The 21,355-nt window shown below is 30.8% G+C and overlaps 1 protein-coding gene and 1 long non-coding RNA gene across 2 annotated transcripts in view; both read right to left on the bottom strand.

The window, feature by feature from the left end:
• Positions 1 to 9,493, bottom strand: part of LOC134722449 (uncharacterized) — a 32,509-nt gene extending 23,016 nt beyond the window's left edge. Inside the window, exons 1-3 of the mRNA XM_063586070.1 lie at positions 9,485 to 9,493; positions 4,580 to 4,615; positions 60 to 92 (exon numbers count right to left, since the gene is read on the bottom strand). Coding sequence (XP_063442140.1) covers positions 60 to 92; positions 4,580 to 4,615; positions 9,485 to 9,493 — 78 coding nt within the window. The remainder of the gene's footprint in view (positions 1 to 59; positions 93 to 4,579; positions 4,616 to 9,484) is intronic.
• A 2,369-nt stretch (positions 9,494 to 11,862) lies between these two features.
• Positions 11,863 to 20,883, bottom strand: LOC134720996 (uncharacterized). The gene is made up of 5 exons (XR_010107820.1): positions 20,851 to 20,883; positions 20,035 to 20,061; positions 16,072 to 16,101; positions 15,634 to 15,663; positions 11,863 to 11,893 (listed from the first exon to the last, which is right to left on the bottom strand). It is a non-coding gene; the product is annotated as an uncharacterized LOC134720996 (long non-coding RNA).
• Between the last annotated feature and the right edge of the window lie 472 nt (positions 20,884 to 21,355).

The following is a 21,355-nucleotide window of genomic DNA, read 5'->3' as shown; positions in this document are numbered from 1 at the left end:
GTTACATAGGGTGAGTTTTGAAACCACCGTTAATTTAAGAAGTTTAGCACAAAACTTACTTGATAATCAGTTTCTACTATATATGGTTCTTCCTGTAAATATAATACATATTGTATAAACTTGGAAACCATTATATTGCAGATAACAGAAAACATATATTCGTTTGATGTTGTCTTTTATATATGTATACCAGTACATGTCATTATCTCTTTTTAATTGCATTTCCAATGAGGATTATTCTTAATAGAGTTCCAAGTGGTGAAGCTTTGTTCATCCCATCGAATATATAACGTACGCCATCTGTATTTGGTTAACCGGTATGGATTATCCGTTTCACAGATGATAGCGTATATTTTACTTATGTCGTTACTGCAATCCCGCTCTCTTGTCTAGAATATGGCCTACCACATTTGACTTAAGCTTATAACCGAGTTTAGTTTGTACAAACATGAACAACATATGGTCAACAAATGTGGAGCAGGATCTGCTAACTACTTCCGGAGCACCTGAGATCAACACAGTTGTTTGTTGGTTCGTGTTTCTCAGTCTTTAGTTTTATGTGTGGTTTTTGTATGCTATAGTTTGTTCGTTGGTTTATTGCGTGTTTACCCATGGCGTTGTAAGTTTATTTTCGACTTGGTTGATGAGTATGAACTTTCGCCTCTTTTAAAAAAAAATTAAATCGCGAGAGTAATGTAAAAGGTAGTTGCCGTCTAGTCAATGTTTGTATGACTATTTTGTTTTCAATTTTAAGTAAACGTGTGATACACTAAAGCCCTGGTCACAACGAACCCACGACACATCTATGCAGCGCCACGACATGCAATTTGGTCAATAGCAGGTCACCTGTAGTCGTCGTACGACAGTCGCACATCAGTCGCAGGATATTTTAAGCATCGTGGCGCTGTCGTGTGTCGTGGGACGAAAATTTAGCATGCACCTATTTGCTCTACGATTTTTTGTCATGTCATTGTCTTGTGGCTGTCGTGAAAGTGTCTTACAGCCGTCGTGCGACTGTCGTGCGATAAACATATTGTCTTGGGTATCCACATTAAGCATTTTATTCAAACAATAGTCGCACGATTGTTGTATGACAATCTTACGACTGTCGCAAGACACTCGTAATACAGTCGCACGATTGTCTCACGAATACCAAATTTCGAACGATGCTCCTACAACATTCATTGCCTGTCGTACAACAGTGGTACGTTCGTCGAGCAACATATTTTAGATTTATTTAGAAGGATACAATTCGGCAGGAATGAATGTTTGGAAAAACAAACCGTCCATCGTTTAAAGATGATGGCTATTCCATCAGAATGATGATAATTTGCAATGCTGAATAGGCGCCTTGTCGGACTCAAACAAGAGCAAAATATACTCTTTTAAGCGTTGATTCAAGCCCGTGAACACTAAGGAACCAGCAAAACGCCAGTGGTTAGGTCAAGATCGAATGGCGTCTGATGTTTTGGCATTATTGTTCACTGATGCAAGAGTTGCGACAATCTGCCAGTGATTACGTTGGTATCATGCGGATGGAGCGATCATTTCAGAATTTTTGCCAATAAACTCTCCTTTTAAAAACATATTGTATTAGTTATTTCTTAATGTTTTTACCTGGTTCACTACTTAAAATACACGTGCAATGCGTATCAACTAAGAAGTCAGACGGTTTTGGAGGACTGGGAAGCAGTTATTTAATGGAAAATTGTAGAACATTTTTAGATATAAGAAGATCTAGAATGAGTGCCAATGAGACAACTCTCAATCCTAGTAACAATTTGTTTAAGGCCACACCAATTTAGTTCCTTGTTCGACGGACCCGCCCGCAACTATTTTTTTTAAAATTCCCTCATCAGGAAATGTAATGATGTCTATTTCCCGCATCGTTTTTTTGTAAATATTATAAAAAAATATAAACATTTTTGTTAAAAATCACAGTCTAACCTGACGTATATAACGATTTTAAACATATAAGCACCCCATCACACTGTGTAAATATCTGTGAGAATATCTGTTTTAGCATGAAACTAATCTATCCCACATGGGAGTGCTCCTATATTAACAACGGAATCAATTTTTAATATTGTCTAAAACTACTCTTGTATGTTTACAAAAAAACAATATAATCCCTCGCCTTAACTTTTTAAGCTTCGCCTCAAAAACTTGCAAACTAAATATTTTTTTATGAAAATTTTCAAATCGCTCGCACCCCTCAATTAAACGATTTCTTCTATGGAAGAAGTGAATCGATTTTTTTTTTCTTAAATGAAAAAACGATATTGTCTAATATGAAATGTAAATCTGCATGCACTCCATGCGGAAAAATTTGTTTTTTTGGCAACGAAAAAATGAAATTGGTGTGGCCTAAAGTAAACAAAACAGGTGAAGGTGGGGCCTTCAATATGGTGCCTTGGCTCATACCGAACAACAAGATATACAGAGCTCCAAAACTTACTAGTGTTAAACCATTAAAACAGAAAAACAAACGGTCTAATCTGTATAAAAAACGAAATTGAAAAATACAGATTTTGTCGAATAAAACTAAACGATGACAGTTTGATACATCGTTGGCACAAGTTAGTTTCATTTTCTCAATACAGAAAGTATTCCACGCGTTTGTAGGGAGAATATCGGAAATGTCTTGTTACGTTCATAAAGATATTTAAATGTTACATATGTGAACAATACTTTTTATACTTGGCTAATTAATAACGATGATGTTTATAAAACCTTCATTTGATTTGCTTTGCTCCGAAACCAATTGAGAATTTGTAAATATGCTACCAAACACATTTTGAATCAAGTAAATGCCTTAAAACTGTTTATTAGGCAGCTACCATTTGATTTTTAGGGGGGGGGGGGGGGGGGGGGGCTAGGGTGAAATTTAAAATAAAGACAGGAGTTTTTAGTAAAAAAAAATAGGATGATCAACTTGGAGGAGGAAGAGACTGAAAAGATTGACAGATAAAAAGGCAGGACAGAGTATACAATTAAAAAAAGACCAGGACAAAATTAATCATCCTAGCCCCCCCCCTTCCCCCCTGAAAAATCAAATGGTAGCTCCCTAAACAACAAATGCTTATAATATATTATATTGACTTAACAAAAAGACTGCTATCATATTTTCAAAGTATTGCATTCATATTAGAATTCATAGCATTTGATTTTGTTTTTATGTACACAAGACAAACACAGCACTTCAAATTTTATACGGATTAAAACTCTCGATTTTAACTAACTACTGTATATATATTTATAATTAAGTGTTGTTTATAGTTGAACACTAAATTTGATATTATTTTTTCGTAGCCAAAAAACAACTTTTTCCGCATGGCGTGCATGCAGATTTACATTTCATATTAGACAATATCATTTTTTCATATAAGAATATTTTTTTTCGATTCACTTCTTCCATAGACTGTTCTTTATTACTATGAATATTTAGAACGCAACAATAATTAATTCAGATACGGATGAAAATACAACACTTAATATTGTATGCGTCTAAAGTGTTTTTTGGGTTAAATATCCACCAGGAACGCATAAAGTCAAAATTTAGTGAAAATCAAAGCAGAGACATTGGGTGCTTATAAATAATGTTAACTTGAGGCTCAGCCTAAAAGTTTTCGCCGCAAAGAGAATGTAGATTGCTACGTATATAAGTCTCGTTTTCGCTTCTTTCTTTTTTACTTTATCTAACCAATTTTCACAATGTGACATTCTATTGTGTGCGTTTTATTCACAAACTAGAAAATACCCTCAGTCACACTGAAAATAAGTTACATTATACAGGTTCGATACTTTTAAAGAGCGTAGTGTACCAGATTAGTATTTGAACAATACATGTTTTATCTATACATGAATTGTTCTATATAATAAGAATGTTCTTATCCCGGGCATAAAAACAATGCCGTATTTGGCAAAACCTTTTTAATTTTTGATCTTCAGTGCTGTACAACTTTGTACTTTTTTCACTTTCGATCTTTTATATTTGTGCGTCACTGTTGATTTTTGTGTGGACAAGGCGTGTTTTTGGCGTATTGAATTTTAAAGCTGATGATTTTTTTTTATCTATTAATCATGTTTTTCTTTGTCTAATATGTTCTCCTATTTATTTGTATTGTAGTCCTGTAATAATATGTTGTCATCTCAATGTTATATTTAACTATTCCATTAAAGTGCGAGGTTTGGCATGCCACAAAACCAGGTTCAACCCACCACTTTTATTCCCCTTTAAAAGTGTCCTGTACCAAGTCAGAAAGATGGCCATTGTTATATTATTGTTCGTTTATGTGTGTGTTGCATTTTAACGTTAAGTCGTTTGTGTTTTCTCTTATTTTTGAGATATTGAGATAAGACGTGGCACGGTACTTGTCTATCCCAAATTCATGTATTTGGTTTTCATGTTATATTTGTTATTCTCGTGGTGTTTTGTCTGATGCTTGGTTCGTTTCTGTGTGTGTTACGTTTCGGTGTTATGTCGTTGTTCTCCTCTTATATTTAATGCGTTTCCCTCGGTTTTAGTTTGTTACCCCGATTTTGTTTTTTGTCCATTCAAACTTTCAAAAAATCTTACGTGATGGACATTGCCCTCATAATCTGTATCTTGAAACTGTAAAAAAATTACATACACTTAATTACAATTATTTTACTTGCAACATCAAAAATATTCTTGTTCTGTTTAACATGAAGTATTAAATCATTCCTTTAATAAGTTATAGCACATACACAGTGTATATTAATTGAATGTTTTTTGTGACTTTCTAGTTTTAAATACTTATGCAAAGAAATTATATATAATAACATAAAACAACATTATAACTATAAAAAGACTACAAACTCCTGGATTATTGCAAGGAAATGCATGATTTTGATCTACATGTTTCGTCACTTACGGTTGCGTCTTCAGCACAATTTAATAAAACACCATAAAATAGGGCGATGTGTACTTAATTAACTACTTCACATATTTTTTCATGGTAAATGAATATTCAGGACAATAACATGTAAATATAAAATGTGTTTTAACACTGCTTTGTTCTAGATTGACAAGCCGAGCCTGTTTTTTTAAACATAAACTCACACGAATATATCAGTTCGCAGGAAGAATAGTCACCCTACCCTGAACATTTCTGGCTCCGAATCGACAAGTATGTGCTTTTACTGTAAAATACCGTTAGTTTTGCGTTGAAACAGCAAACACATTTACCAATTTTACGTTTTGTTAGATCCGGCCAAGATTCAAAACTACAACCTCCAGATCTCGAGAAAAACACACACACACACGAAACAAACAAGGAAAGCGATAGTACAGAATATCATACCAAAAACTAATGTACAGAGATAAATTAAAATACAGTTTCACAAAAAAATCACAGTTGTGTTAAAAGTATCAAACCCTAATTCAAAATCTTAAATTATTTGAGAAACTACAGATAAATACAGATGGTCGACTTCTTGATAGATTTCGTGGATCAATGCCCTCTGCAATTCACCTTTTTTACTAATAATTTCAAGGGTTTGGATGTTGCCAGCTATAACAAGGCTTATATCCGTATTTATTCAATATATCCCTAATTTTCAGTGGTATTTGAATTTTCACGTCCTATCTCAATGTCTATACATCCTAATGCAGGATCCAATTATTGTTTTTAAAAATTTATGTGTTCTCGTCATGGACATGCATGAAATATTTTGTACTGGAGGTAAAACAAACAACCATCAAACAAGTCTATAAATTAATCAATGTACACAGTTCACGAGGACAAGATCTTGTAAAATGTAAGTAATGTTAAATTTTCATTTAAATAACTTCATTATAGTGCAATATTTTATTTTGTGGTTTTGTAATTTACTACGATTTAATTGCAATTATTGATAAGGTTTTGTCAGGCGGTTATAAAACTTATTTTAAAGTTGTTTGTTCATTTAGATGTGAAAAGGGAATGATGAACGACTAAATAACAGAGTTTGTTTTTATATAATACATTGTATTGAAATTTAAGAATAATATATCTAGGTATGATTGCTACTGAGACAACACTATACAAAAGACAAAATATCACAGATATTAACAACTATAGTTCACCGTACGCTCTTCGACAATGAGCAAAGCCAATACCACAAAGTCCAACCAAAATACGATTGACTGATTAGTTGTACTGAACAGACAACAGTAATTATTTTACATGAAACGTAGTGTAGGAAATTTATAGAATCAAAACTGAACATTCACGTAAATATTGCATTGTGAATGCCCTTATGAATCTAGTTCTAGATCTGTGTGAAACATTCTGTTTAAATAGCTTATTGTTGAAAGAGTTTACTTACTGTTTAAATTGGTATGATCATAATGAATCTATTTCATGATAACTGACAGATTAAAAAAAAAACTCAAATATATATTGCAAGAAGTTTTAGCGCAGAACATTATTTGGTAAGTTGTGAATGAGGTCTGTATCGGATTTTTGATTTCCTCATTTATAAAATAGAAAATCGTATGTTGAAAAGTTATTTTCATAAAAGTATCTAATGGTCCTATCTAAATGCGAAATAAACAAATAGATAATTTATTAAATAATGTAATGCCATTTAATCGGTCCGTTTTGAATGCAATTAGGTAACGGTTATTTGTCTATATTAATAATTCGTATATTAACTAATTTGATCCGTTCATGAATAGTCACATGTTAAACTATATTTTTTAAGATAGATAGAAAAACGGCGGATAGCAAAAACCATATTGCACGGCCATTTTTTAAAATCTAAAATTAGAGGTATAAAAATCAATACATTTAATGACGCATTCTCAACAACCAATTGAATAATTGTCTGCACTACCTCCGGTACATTCACCAAGCAGTAGATAGCTCAATGCCAACAAAACGAAGATTGGCATCCCTCGAAGACGGAGATCTATATGAAAAACGTAGAGGAAAATCAACATAGCTCTTAATAATTTACGTTAATGTTTGGCAGAGAAGAGCCTGTCACTCGACTTTGAAACTTATGACGATGAACAATTTGACGTTTTGGCTTAATTTTATATGGAAATGCCAATAAAAAAGAAACGAAGAAATCAAAGACACAACCAATCTCGTAATTCGATGAAAACTATCTCATTGATATATTAATATCAATATATTATTTGCATATCTCTGATTTGTTTTTCAATATAGACAATGTCTTTTCATTGTAATGTGTTTTGTCTTTTCAGGTAGTGACCAATTGTCATTACGCTCGTTTGTAAAATATATCTACCATCTAAATCCAAAGTGTAATACTATTTTTCAACAGCCAAAATCAGCAGCTAAAGAGGGGATATATAATGAAAACATTCCCTTTGGACATAACAAGTTAGGCAATATGAGATAAGCAATGCAGTCAATCTGTCAAGAGAGTATACCAACCATTCTTGTAGGACTACAACTGTCTACATTTTGGATGAAACACACATTCCCAGTCAACACATTATGAGTGTCACTGGGCATAAATCTGATGTGTACTTAAAGACATATATAGAAGTAAAATGTGTAAAAAATACAAGACAAGTGATGTTAGAGACTGGAAGTAAAAAAAACAACAATGCAAAACATCCAAAGTTACAAAACCAGCCTCTTTGTCGTCAAATGTTGATTATTTGTGTCTTTCACAAACAAGTTTGACCGTTGAAACTGAAACAATATCAACTGCCTCATTTTCACTTTCATTTTACAGTCATTGTCCGACTCCAAAACACAAATCCTAATTAATGAAATCATTTCTGAATTGGAAGCTGATGATCATGATGATGGTAATGACTAATTTTTGAAATCCCTCATACATATTGAAGTTCCAAGATGTATACCAAAGCAGTCAAACTCAGTTGATGCTGTTAGTATTAACAAGAAAGCTATGCCAACTCCAATATTCAATGCCTGTTCAAACATTACTGTCAATTACAACGTTTTTCAAAAGAAATAATGAAAAACAGTGTTTATACAATGTTTAATTGTGAAATATTTATTGTTTAGTCTACCTTGAACATCACTTGAACACTAGCTAATTATTACAATTGTTGTTTTAAGTTGTTGGCATATTATTTATGAAAACCCTTAGAAAATGCATGATATTGTTAATATTGGAATAAATAATCATCATATATATTTTTTATATCAAAATGGCACAATCAATTATTACATCTCATAAGAATCTTCAATTTATTAGAAAAGAACAGGTTCGGTGAACAAGTCAAAGGAACAATTTATTTACTGCAGTCATGATAAAATAAAAAAATACAGATTCTTATGCACTGACGATATTTGTGAATTAAAGATTTAACAATTGTACCCTTTATGTAAGGTCGAAGTATCCTTGCATCTAGCTTATAAATTTGCTTAGTCCGAGATTACTCTGACGTCCGACGGCTGTTTTGCCAGACAAGCTGGGGCCGTGGGACGTCAGAGCTCGTCCCAAATCAAAAAGAGGATATTTGCCCACCCAAAATAGATGCGCTGCTTCGTCATGTTCGTCGCTTCTGGAGCCGACTGAGGGCCTTGGAATTATATAAATCAGGCATCAATCTCTTCATTTATCATTTATCTCTTCATTTATGTAAGTTTTACCTGCCTTTATTTTTCAAGGTCTTTTAATTAATATCAATATATACTGATCATTGAGCTTTTACTATTACATAATCTTATAATCAAGTTGAATTTAACTACAAAATTTTCATAAAGTTGAGAACAAACTCACATCATTCTATTCGTCTTCATAATCTGTATCCTGTAAATATAAAGCTAATTATATATACTAGATAGCCGTTTTATTACTAGTGCAGTGACTGAGAGCATCATTTTTGGATACTAATCTCCCCCTAACACACACATATAATATATCATTTGAATGAGAAATCCTGGTACTATAACAATATGCGTGTTGTAAGTACCTGACATTTTTTTCTATTTCTTATCTCTTTATTTGACAAAAACGGTACTGAATTTTCGAGATTAACACAGCGTAGACATAATCACTTTACATAAAAAAAATGTTATATTATTAGGATAGCGTATACATGTCTTTTCAAAAATCTTATTTCTGCGTATTTGTATTAAAGAGAGAAAATATGATTTTCTGCATCTTTTCATTTCCATCATTTCCGGTGCATTGCTTACAAAACCAATTATATTTGTGAGGTTCACACACGTTCAAGTGAAACAACTCTGCAATTGTATTTTAAAATTAAACTTCACGACAAAGAATGATATAACGTTTGCTGGAGGTTTCAGTTACATAGAAAATACCTTCTTGTACCATTATTTGTAAAATATCCACATGTACATGTAGTACGACTTCTATACAATAAGAAACCTTCATATGCATATTATCCTGAGATTTGTTATGGCTATAATAAGGTCAAAATAAGGACCTGCATATGAGTTTCTGGAAAATTAAACAGTTCAGAGTTTATTTTTATATAACTTCTCGTTGCATAGATCAATACCTGTAGCATTGTGTATATGGTAATTCTACAGTTGTAATTGTAAATTGTAATTCGCAAGCTTTGTGTGTGTTTATATGCAATAAATGTAGTGGTACCGGTATAATGCTATAATCGAACGGAAGTAGTGCTTAAATAATACACCAAGGGCGATTTAACGAGAATGTATACATTCAGTATGATGCCAAACAATTGTAAAAGAGGTCAAAATAAAGACCCGCGGTGTAATTTTATTAGAATATATATAGTATAATGTAAGGAGACATCTTCCAAATAAAGTCGTCAATTAACTGAAGACTTCGGGAAAGTTCGAAGAGCCGACAACCGTGCTTCGTAAATTAACAAAGAGCTTTTTCATGTAATTATTTACGAGTTTATCTTGTGTATATGACCATACAAAATGTTCCTGTATCTTGAGCTAATGATTTTTTTTAAGATGATATTAAGATATATGGGGTCATTAAAATGAGACAACTATAAGTTTTAGGTAAATTGTATGTTTTCTGAACGTCCGTTGAGGTCATGTTCTGGTCATGTTGCAAGATTTTGTTTTTTGTTTTAAATATATTTCACTAAGTGTCTTTCAATATACAACAAAATACCTAATACTTGAAATTTAAAGACTGAACAATAATTAATACATATTATGTTTTTTTAAGAGAATAAGGGCTGTGACCCCCCCTTTTTTTTTTATAATTCAGAAGTTTAAAATGTTTCCCCTTTATGAAAAAGAAGTGAAATATCTCAAATTTCGTTAATTTCAATATATCATCACGACAAAACTATGTCCATGATCCTCAGACTTCTTTTGAAATTTACAACTACATTTACCGAGAAGTATTTTACTAAGTTAACGAATAACCTATCGTCGAAAAAATTCAGACACCAAAGCTACCTTACTGAATGCAGTGGATGTAAACAATTATAATAGTCGATTATCAATTTGAAAACTAATCCTTAACGATATACGTACAGTGTTATAAAAAGCCTCCGACATTTAAACATTATTGTCTACACCCTACCTTAAACTCTTATGCTTTATTCTATCATAATTTCAATATTGAAAAAGAAGAAGAAAATTGTATTTAATACTTATGAATGACAAATCAAACGACAACAAAAGAGAACAAATTTCGTTTTCCCTTCGAAATTGGAATTTGCAAAAAAAAGTATATCATACATTTGTAGTTTCAGTTCAACCACAGTTCTTAATTAAGATTTGACCTTCCAGAGAATAAACGACACCTGGGTTTTTTCTGCACCTTGACTGAAGCCTTGAAAACGGAGACTTGGATGACACAAGTTTTAATTATTATGAGAGAAATTTTATAGTGGCCAATTCTTTGTTTATCTCTATACAAAATATGTTGGGGGATGGTGAATGAATAACAATGAATAAACTATCACCAAGAGATAAATTGAGCGTTGTTAACCCCAACTATATGTCGCCTTATGCGATTTAACTAATTAATAAATGCTGTATTTAATTATGTTAAAGCTTTTGTTCAAGGTTCTTATCTATATACAGACAAAGTTATATCAATATATAGAATTCAAAACTAAATCCGATTTATTAGTAGTAAATTAGCAAAATACAGCAATCTTTGAACATAAAGATTGCCTGTAAAACTTTCATATTTTACATTTGGATTTCAAAAAGTCATAGATGTCTCAAAAATGTATTATAAAAAAGAAGATGTGGTATGATTGCCAATGAGACAACTATCCACAATAGACCAAAATGACACAGAAATTAACAATTATAGGTCACCGTACGGCCTTCAACAATGAACAAAGCCCATACCGCATATAGTCAGCTATATAAGGCCCCGATAAGACAATATAAAATAATTCAAACGAAAAAACTAACGGCCTTATTTATGTAAAAGAAAATGAACGAAAAACAAATATGTAAGACTTAAACAAACGACAACCACTGAATTACAGGCTCCTGATTAGACTATATTTTAAAATTCATTGATTAATAAACACCATATAGACTATTTATTAGTAAAAGTAAGGAAATCTCAAAACGAACGTAGGTTGTCTTTCAGGTAAATATCAGCTATCATAATTTAAAAGAAAAAAATCAGTGGGTTTAGAAAGGTCTTTATGTATAAAAATATCTTAAGTCTAAATTATGACGACACTTAAAAGATGAAGGCTTGATAAATATGTATGTGTCACTCCAGTGACATTTAAAGGAGTTCTAGTTTATCGTTGTTTTTTTTGTGCGATTTGTTGGAAAAAATATTGGCTTCATGAATAAATGTTGGAACATCTCTCAGTTTATGCAATTTGTGACAGTATACATCATTAAAGGTACCGATTTCTCTAGATGTATATTCAAATGTGTTCGTGCATAACTTATACAAAACTGACCCTGTTTGAATTTACTTCTGAATCTGTATCCTGAAAATATAAAATATATACTGAGAATCAATTCAAAAACGGGGAAAAAACCCAAATATATTCATATTTTTTTTAAATGGTCCACTGTCACTATATAATCAAACGGCAGTTGTTTTTAGGCAATGTTTTGCGACTATAAATTGTATTTCTTATGTTAAAGAACTTACTTATAAGAATTAATGCTAATCTAATTTAGATAAAGCTCGTAACATATGAGTTATAAAAACAATACTGTTCATCTCTCTACATGGTGTTTGTGATGACTTTCTTTCGAAAATGTACCCAAAAAAAAATCATTGAAAACGCCCATTATACAATTTTTTTTCAAATATCATAAAAAAACAAAAAAACAACAACATTGAAACAAAGCCAATAAATTCTATGCAATTTATGACAGTATACATCATTCAAGTTACAGATTGCTCTAGTTAATATCGACACCAAAATATTTGGAAATTCAAAACAATAGAAATAATACAGAGTGAACGATATATTTCAAGCAATTTTGCCACAGAGCGTCACCCTTCATCTAAAATGCATGGGTTAATGTACATGTATATTCAAATATGTTCAAATATGTTCGTGCATAACTTATAAAAAACTGACCCTGTTTGAATTTTCTTCGGAATCTGTATGTTAAAAATATAGAATTTATACGGGGAATCAATTTTATAAACGGCAAAAAACAAACATATTTATACTATCTTTTTAAAATTCTAAATAAGATTTGATCATGTCACTATATAATCAAACGGCAGTTGGTTTTAGGCAATACTTTGCGCCTATAAATTTTATTCCTTATGTCAAAGAACTTACCTATTAGAATTGATGCTGATCAAATTAAGAAAAAGCGAATGACATATGAATATAAATACAATACTGTCCATCTCGCTACATGGTGTTTGTGATGACTTTCTTTCGAAAAGGTTCAAAAGAAGATTATTAATTAGGCCCATTTTACAAAATTGTTTTCAAATATAAAAAAAAAATAATTTTAAACCAACAACATTAAAACAAAGCCAATAACACGACGACATTTTTTTTATATAATTCTTTTTGGTTTTTGTATCATTGTTTACACAGTTCAATTTTGCATTTAAGCAATCAAAATTAAAAGAAATCAAAATCTGGTTAAGAGGTAATCGCTTGAACCGACAAAAGTTAGATCCCGTCATTGTTTTATAGTTCTATGATAAGTTTTGCATTCTTGTGTTTCATTTTGGCTGATGTGCTTTGTATAAATGCCTTTTGTTGTTTTGTCTTTGATAAATACATACGATGTGGCCCTGTACTTAAACTTTCCGTCACTGTAGTATTGTTCTATGATAATATTTTGTAATCCTTTCTTTCATTTTTGCTAATGTGCTTTGTCTATATGCATTTTTGTGTTATTTTTATACGTTGGGTTCCATAAAATTTTCTCCGCCTCATTTTAGACCTATATCTCGAATTTAACATACACGGTCATATCATTACCATGATCAAAGACAAACGAGACGTTTTTAATTTTTAAATTGTTAATGTCCCCCACATTAGAAGCAATTCACCAACTGCACCTGCATATGGATACATTTCCCAACTTATTCACTATTAACGAGCATCTACGCGACTTTCTAAACCGTTACCAGTGTCTGAGAAGATAGTTGAAAAATCAGGGGTATCTTAAGAACCTCTCGTCCTTTTTACAAAAGATGTTAACTACGAGTTCTCTCACATCTGTTCCTAGTGTATTTTTGTTGTTGAGATGTACAAGTACCTGGCCACGTCCACTTGTATTATTTTCAATCTGACGAGTTAAGACTTTTTCAACTGATTTTAATAGTTCGTTCTTATGTTGTACTGTTATAAAACTGTTCCAGGTTAGGGGAGGGTTGGGATCCCGCTAACAATTAAACCAGCCACATTATGTATGTATGTGCCTGTCCCAAGTCAGGAGTCTGTAATTCAGTGGTTGTCGTTTGTTTATGTGTAACATATTTGTTTTTCGATTATTTTTGTAAAATGAATAATGTCGTTAGTTTTCTCGTTTGAATTGTTTTACATTGTCATTTCGGGTTCTTTTATAACTGACTATGCGGTATTGTTTTTGTTCATTGTTGAAGGCTGTACGGTGACCAGCTATAAATGTTTATGTCTGTGTCATTTGTTTCTTGTTAGGAGTTGTCTCATATGATTAGGGACTTTCCGTTTTGATTTCAGTATGATTGCGATTTTGATATATTTTTCAATCAATTTCATGTGTGATTTATCAAATACATTATATATTGATTTTAGATTGTTTTCTTATTTTACAGAAATAAAAACCAATGAAAATAAGATAAGACTGCGTATGATTAACTACTATCGAGCAAATTCAATGGTAAATTTAAAAAAATCAACTTTTATTAAAACTGCACATATTTGTCACACATTTTGCAGCAAAATGATATTACCAAAAATAGACTAAATATTAAATATTAAAATTGACAAATAAAAAAAAAACCAACACTATAACACTCAATTAATATGATAAAAAACGTCAGTTCCTAGAAAATATTCGTCAATACTATTATCTTTTCTTTGTGAGTTGGCACGGAATATTTATCAACAATGTCTTCTAAAATAATTGAAACAGAAAAATGACGAGACGTTCATTGGCATAAAATTGGCTCAATAATTGTCTGCTCAGCCACTGGTGACTTATTTCTAAAGTATAAGTAGCAGTTACATGCTAGTGAATTCATAATAACCTATCAAATGTATGTCCTATACATATGCAGTACTGCTACTAAGGCTTGGGAAATTAAACATTTCAAATCAACATCGTCTCGTTTGTTATGGATTCTGGAACTGAAATGACCGCGTATGTCAAATTCCAGATATATATCTCTATTGAATGAGGCAGAGGAAGCCGTGTTTATAGATATAGGCAGATGTGGTGTGAGTGCCAATGAGACAACTCTCCATCCAAATAACAATTTAAAAAGTAAACCATTATAGCTTAAAGTATGGCCTTCAACACGGAGCCTTGGCTCACACCGAACAACAAGCTATAAAGGGCCCCAAAATTGTTGTTGTGAATTCTAGATGTCATCGATTGCAAATAATAATACATAGCCGAAAATAATTTTTATCAAAATCAGAAAAAGAATTTCCAATTAAGTTGTGTCAAAAATCTGGTTTATCAATGTTTGTGACTTATCTACACTGTTTATCATTATGTTTAATTGCATGATATCCTTATATTTTAAATCTTGTAGATAGTTGTGTATTTTGCACTCATACCACCTCTCCTTGATTTTACATGGTATATATTCATTACAAATATGCATGAAATGAAAAATTAGTATGAAACAAACAAAAAATTATAAGATGAGATATGAATAGCACTTACACCACTCTGCTTGATTTTACATGGTTTGTATTCATTATAAAAAAAAACCCACATGAAACGAAAAATTAGTATGATACAATGAAAAATTATAAGATGAGATATGAATGCAGATAGAAATCTTCAAGTACAAAGAGAAGGAGGAAGACATTTTTCTGTCACTTTATCGGATTCAACTCATTGCTAAAGACAGAATTCTCTTTTCGTGATTTTTTTTTCAAATACGATCCCGTTCAGGTTGATAATAATTTTGATACTATTTGTTATGTGTAAAAATCGTAAACCCAAAAATGTCCCTTTTCAGTTAAATTCAAAACTAAGGTTGTTAATTACAAGATCTTTGACTCATTCAATTATAAAAAAAAATTACCTGATTATCATCTTCCTCAGAACCTGCGCTCTGAAATTATATTACATATCGTATAAACAATAATGTCGTAATTGTGGGGCCTCTGATAGCTTGTTGTTCAGTGTGAGTTAAAAAGGGTCCGTGTTAAAAGCCGTATAATGGTTTACTTTTTTAAATTGTTATTTGGATGGAGAGTTGTCTCTTTGGCACTTACACTACATCTTCCTATATCTAGTTACAAGGAACAAACAACAATTTTCTTTTTATCTTTTGTGATGTTTTCCCTAAATTTTAATATAGCATCATTTAAAAGCGCGCTGTAAGGGCAATTGCAGTGTTATCTTTTTGTGACCTTAAGTTTTAGCAAAATATAATTTAAACTGGTGTCTTTCTAATCCTCCATTAAACTTGTTTTGTACTACAAAATCTTTGACTCATTCAATTTTCAAAACAAATTACCTGATTATCATTTTCATCAGAATCTTCATCCTGAAAATATAATATTTATTGTATAGGCAGGGAAACAATAAATTTACAAGGCACATCCAGCACTTTCTTATTATCTTTTGAAATGGTTTGCTTAACAACGGACGGGTTGTAAAAGTATTTTCCATCCAGTTCATGCTACGGGACTTATAGTTCTAATCCTAATGTAAGTAATTATATATAAGAAAAAAAAATGATTTTCAAAATAAATGTTTAAAAAAATTGCTTTTTAAGTTAATTTGGTAACAAAGACTGGTCTTACATTTTGTATGTTTCCCAAAACTGATCCAATAATAACAAGTCATGATAAAGGATTATTCTACAAATTCGAATTCATTGATCTCTAAAATGAATTAATTTTAGACGTTTTCAAATGTTTACTAAACAATTAAACGAAAGAGAGAAACATATGAAAGTGTTAGAACATCTTGCAGCTACAATTTACATTAAAAAAAATTGAACGAAGTTTTGATATGGTATTAAGTGCACATATATGTGAAGAAATGACAAATGCCCTATTTAATCGGATTTGCGCCATTTAAAAATCATACCAATTTAAATGCACCAGATGTGTATTTTAGCTCTGTAACTTTAGTTATATAAGTGATCAAAACACTGAACAATAATTCAATTTGTAATACAATTATAACCAAATCAAACTGTGGTGCTACTCGTAAACTACAAAACAATGCATTCAAGCAATTTAAGAAAAACATAATACCTTATTCATATCGTCAGAAACCGAAATCTGAAAAAATATAACATATAAATAAGATTTATTTACATTTGAAATACAATCAACATCAAACGAAAATTTCTATTCTGCTATAAATTAATTTGCTAAATATTTCATCATCTCAATATTGAATAAAAGCATGGACGGGGCTGTTTTTACTTCTAGGTTTAGTTCTTATGCTAATAATGCAATCTAACAAGTAATAATAGTTATCTGATTCAGAAAAGGAAATTTACAAGATATTAGTTAAAAATTACTATCAAGCCATTCTGTTGCGATTAATCTATTTGTTGCTGTTGAATTGCTCGCTTCATTTTAGCTCTAGTACATTTAGTTAGTTGTTCTTTTTGAAAATCATACCCAATCTCTTATAATTTACATGATATCAACTCATTACATAAAAAGAAAAGTATGGGATTTAGTTCATTGTTCAATGCAGTATTCAATTTTCTTTTCTCGTGCACCAGATTTACATATCAACAGTTACTGTTGATTTCAAATTGCTACAGACTAAAACATTGAACATTTATTTCAACTGCAGGTGGATTCCGTGCAAAATAGTTATACTTTCCCCTTCCGGAGCACCTAAAATCACACCAATTTTTGGTGGTTTTCGTGTTGCTAAGTCTTTCGTTTTCTATGTTTTGTCTTATGTACAATTATCTGTCTGTTTGTCTTTTTATTTTATGCCTTTACGTTGTCAGTTCATTTTCTATCTATGAGTTTGCCTCTCCTTCTGGTATCTTTCGTCCCTCTTTTTTAATACAAACTAGTTTCTTTGCTATCTTAAATTGAAACTAACGTTTTCACAGAAACAACTAAGACCCATTAAAATAAAACAAATCACCTCAACATCATTTTCCTCAGAATCTGCATACTGCAATTAAAATACATATCAAATATACTCGGTACTAATTATATTGCAAGCAACACCAAATACTTTCTTATTATATATTGCAATGGTTTGAATATAATCGGTACTAATTTAAAGCAAGCAACACCAAATACTTACTTATTATATATTGCAATGGTTTGCTAAAATTTTGAATATAGCTTAGTTGAAAGAACTAGTGCGCTGTAAGTTGTAGTCTAATCACTGTTTTTATAACATAATGTTCAAGTTATAGACGATTTGTAAAGGAAAATCCTGTCTATTCATTTTTTGTGAATTCTAGATGGAATCGATTGTAAATAATAATACATAGCCACAAATAAAATTTATCAAAATCAGAAAAAGAAATACCAATTAAGTTGTGTCAAAAATCTGGTATGTCAATGTTTGTGACATTTTTATCATTATGTTTAATTGCATGATATCCTTATATTTTAAATCTTGTAGATAGTTGTGTATTTTGCACTCATACCACCTCTCCTTCATTTTACATGGTATATATTCTTAAAAAAATACATGAAATGAAAAATTAGTATGATACAAACAAAATATTATAAGATGAGGTATAAATGGCACTCATACCACCTCTCCTTGATTTTACATGGTATGTTTTCATTACAAAAAACACATGAAATGAAAAATTAGTATGATGCAAATAAAAATTATAAGATGAGATATAAATGCAGATAGAAAATTTCAAGCACAAAGAGAAGGAGGAAGACATTGCTCTGTCACTTTATCGGATAAAACTCATTGTTAAAGGCAGAATTCTCTCTTCTTGATTTTTTTTCAAATACGATCCTATTCAGTTCGATATTAATTTTGATACTATGTGTTGTGTGTTAAATTCGTAAACCCCAAAATGTCGCGTTTCAGTTAATTTCAAAACTTAGGTTGTTAATTACAAGATCTTTGGCTCATTCAATTATCAAAACAAATTACCTGATTATCATCTTCCTCAGAACCTGCACTCTGAAATTATATTACAGATCGTATAAACAATAACGTCGTAATTTTGGGGCCTTTGAAAGCTTGTTGTTCAGTGTGAGTTAAAAAGGGTCCGTGTTGAAAGCCGTATATTGACCTATAATGGTTTACTTTTTTAAATTGTTATTTGGAAGGAGAGTTGTCTCATTGGCACTCATACCACATCTTTCTATATCTAGTTACAAAGAACACACAACACTTTCTCATTATCTTTTGTAATGTTTTCCCTAATTTTTAATATAGCATCATATAAAAGTGCGCTGTAAGGGCAATTGCAGTGTAATCTTTTTGTGAACTTAAGTTTTAGCAAAGTATAATTTAAACTGGTGTCTTTCTAATCCTCCGTTAAACTTGTTGTGTACTACAAAATATTTGACTCATTCAATTTTCAAAACAAATTACCTGATTATCATTTTCATCAAAATCTTCATCCTGAAAATATAATATTTATTGTATAGACAGGGAAACAATAAATTTACAAGGCACATCCAGCACTTTCTTATTATCTTTTGAAATGGTTTGCTTAACAACGGACGGGTTGTAAAAGTATTTGCCATCTAGTTCATGCTACGGGACTGATAGTTCCAATCCTAATGTAAGTAATTATATATAAGAAAAAAAAAATGATTTTCAAAATAAATGTTTAAAAAAATTGCTTTTTAAGTTAATTTGGTAACAAAGACTGGTCTTACATTTTGTATGTTTCCCAAAACTTATCCAATAATAACAAGTCATGATATAGGATTATTTTACAAATTCGAATTCATTGATCTCTAAAATGAATTAATTTTAGACGTTGTCAAATGTTTACTAAACAATTAAACTTGGTACCAAACGAGAAAGAGAAACATATGAAAATGTTAGAACATCTTGCAGCTAAAATTGAATGAAGTTTTGGTATGGTTATCGGTGTATATTTTTTTAACTGAGACGGAGCCTATTGATATTGAAACCGCTGAGAGAATACATAATTAAAACACAATGTATGTCTGGCTTCAGCTACTTTTTGACTCATATTCTGTCCATTTCCATTATTTTCAAAAATGTGAATTTTTATTTCATGATTTGGTGACAAAATCTCTTTTGCAACTAAATATGTGAAAAAATGACAAATTCCCTAGTTAATAGTATTTGTGATATTTAAGTATCATACCAAACTAAATCGCCAGATGTGTATTTCGGCTATGTTACTTTAGTGATATAAGTGATTATAACACTGAACATTAATTCAATTTGTAATAAAATTGTAACCAAACAAACTGTGGTACTACTCGTAAACTACAAAACAATGCATTCAAGCAATTTAAGAAAAACATAATACCTTATTCATATCTTCATAAATCGAAATCTGAAAATACAAAACATATAAAAAAGATTTATTTACAATTGAAATACAATTAAAAATGAATTTGCTAAATATTTTATTATCTCATTATTGAATAATAGCATGGACGGGGCAGTATTTACTTCTAGGTGTAGTTCTGATGTTAATAATCAAATCTAACAAGTAATAATAGTTATCTAATTCAGAAAAGGAAATTTACAAGATATTAGTTAAAAAGTACAATCTATTGCGATTAATCCATTTTTTGTCGTTGCAATGCTCGCTTCATTTTAGCTCTAGTACATTTAGTTAGTTGTTCTTTTTGAAATCATACCCAATTTTCTCGAAATTTCATGAAAGCATCTCATTACATAAAAAGAAAAGAATGGGATTCAGCTCAATGTTCAATTTTCTTTTCTATTGCATCAGATTAAAATGTCAACAGTTACTGTGCATTTCAAATTGCTACAGACTAAAACATAGATTATTTATTTCAACTGCAGGTGGATTCTGTGCAAAAAAGGAATGTTTACCCTTCCGGAGCACCTATTATCAACCCATTTTTTGGTGGTTTTCGTGTTGCTAAGTCTTTAGTTTTCTATGTTGTGTCTTATTTTCAATTATTTGTCTGTTTGTCTTTTTATTTTATGCCTTTACGTTATCTGTTTATTTTCTATCTATGAGTTTGACTCTCCTTCTGGTATCTTTCGTCCCTCTTTTTTTTTTTAATACAAACTAGTTTCTTGAATATCTCAAATTCAAGCTAACTTTGTTTCAGAAACAACTAAGACTCATTTAATTAAAACAAATTACCTCATTATCATTTTCATCAGAATCTGAATACTGTAATTGAAATACATATCAAATATACTCGGAACTAATTATGTTGAAAGTAACACCAAATACTTTCTTATTATATATTTCAATGGTTTGCTAAAATTTTGAATATAGCTTAGTTCAAGGAACTAGTACGCTGTAAGTTGTAGTCTTATCAATGTTTTTATGACACAATGTTTAAGTCAAGGACAAGTTGTAAAGGCAATTCCTGTCTATTATTTTTGTTGTTGTTGTGAATTCTAGATGTCATCGATTGCAAATAATAATACATAGCCGAAAATAATTTTTATCAAAATCAGAAAAAGAATTTCCAATTAAGTTGTGTCAAAAATCTGGTTTATCAATGTTTGTGACTTATCTACACTGTTTATCATTATGTTTAATTGCATGATATCCTTATATTTTAAATCTTGTAGATAGTTGTGTATTTTGCACTCATACCACCTCTTCTTGATTTAACATGGTATATATTCATTACAAT

This window comes from Mytilus trossulus, chromosome 6 (assembly GCF_036588685.1).
Source record: "Mytilus trossulus isolate FHL-02 chromosome 6, PNRI_Mtr1.1.1.hap1, whole genome shotgun sequence".
In the NCBI taxonomy this organism is placed as follows: Eukaryota; Metazoa; Mollusca; class Bivalvia; order Mytilida; family Mytilidae; genus Mytilus; species Mytilus trossulus.
Note: the sequence above shows the minus strand (reverse complement) of the source record. Positions and strands in the feature narration are given on the sequence as shown.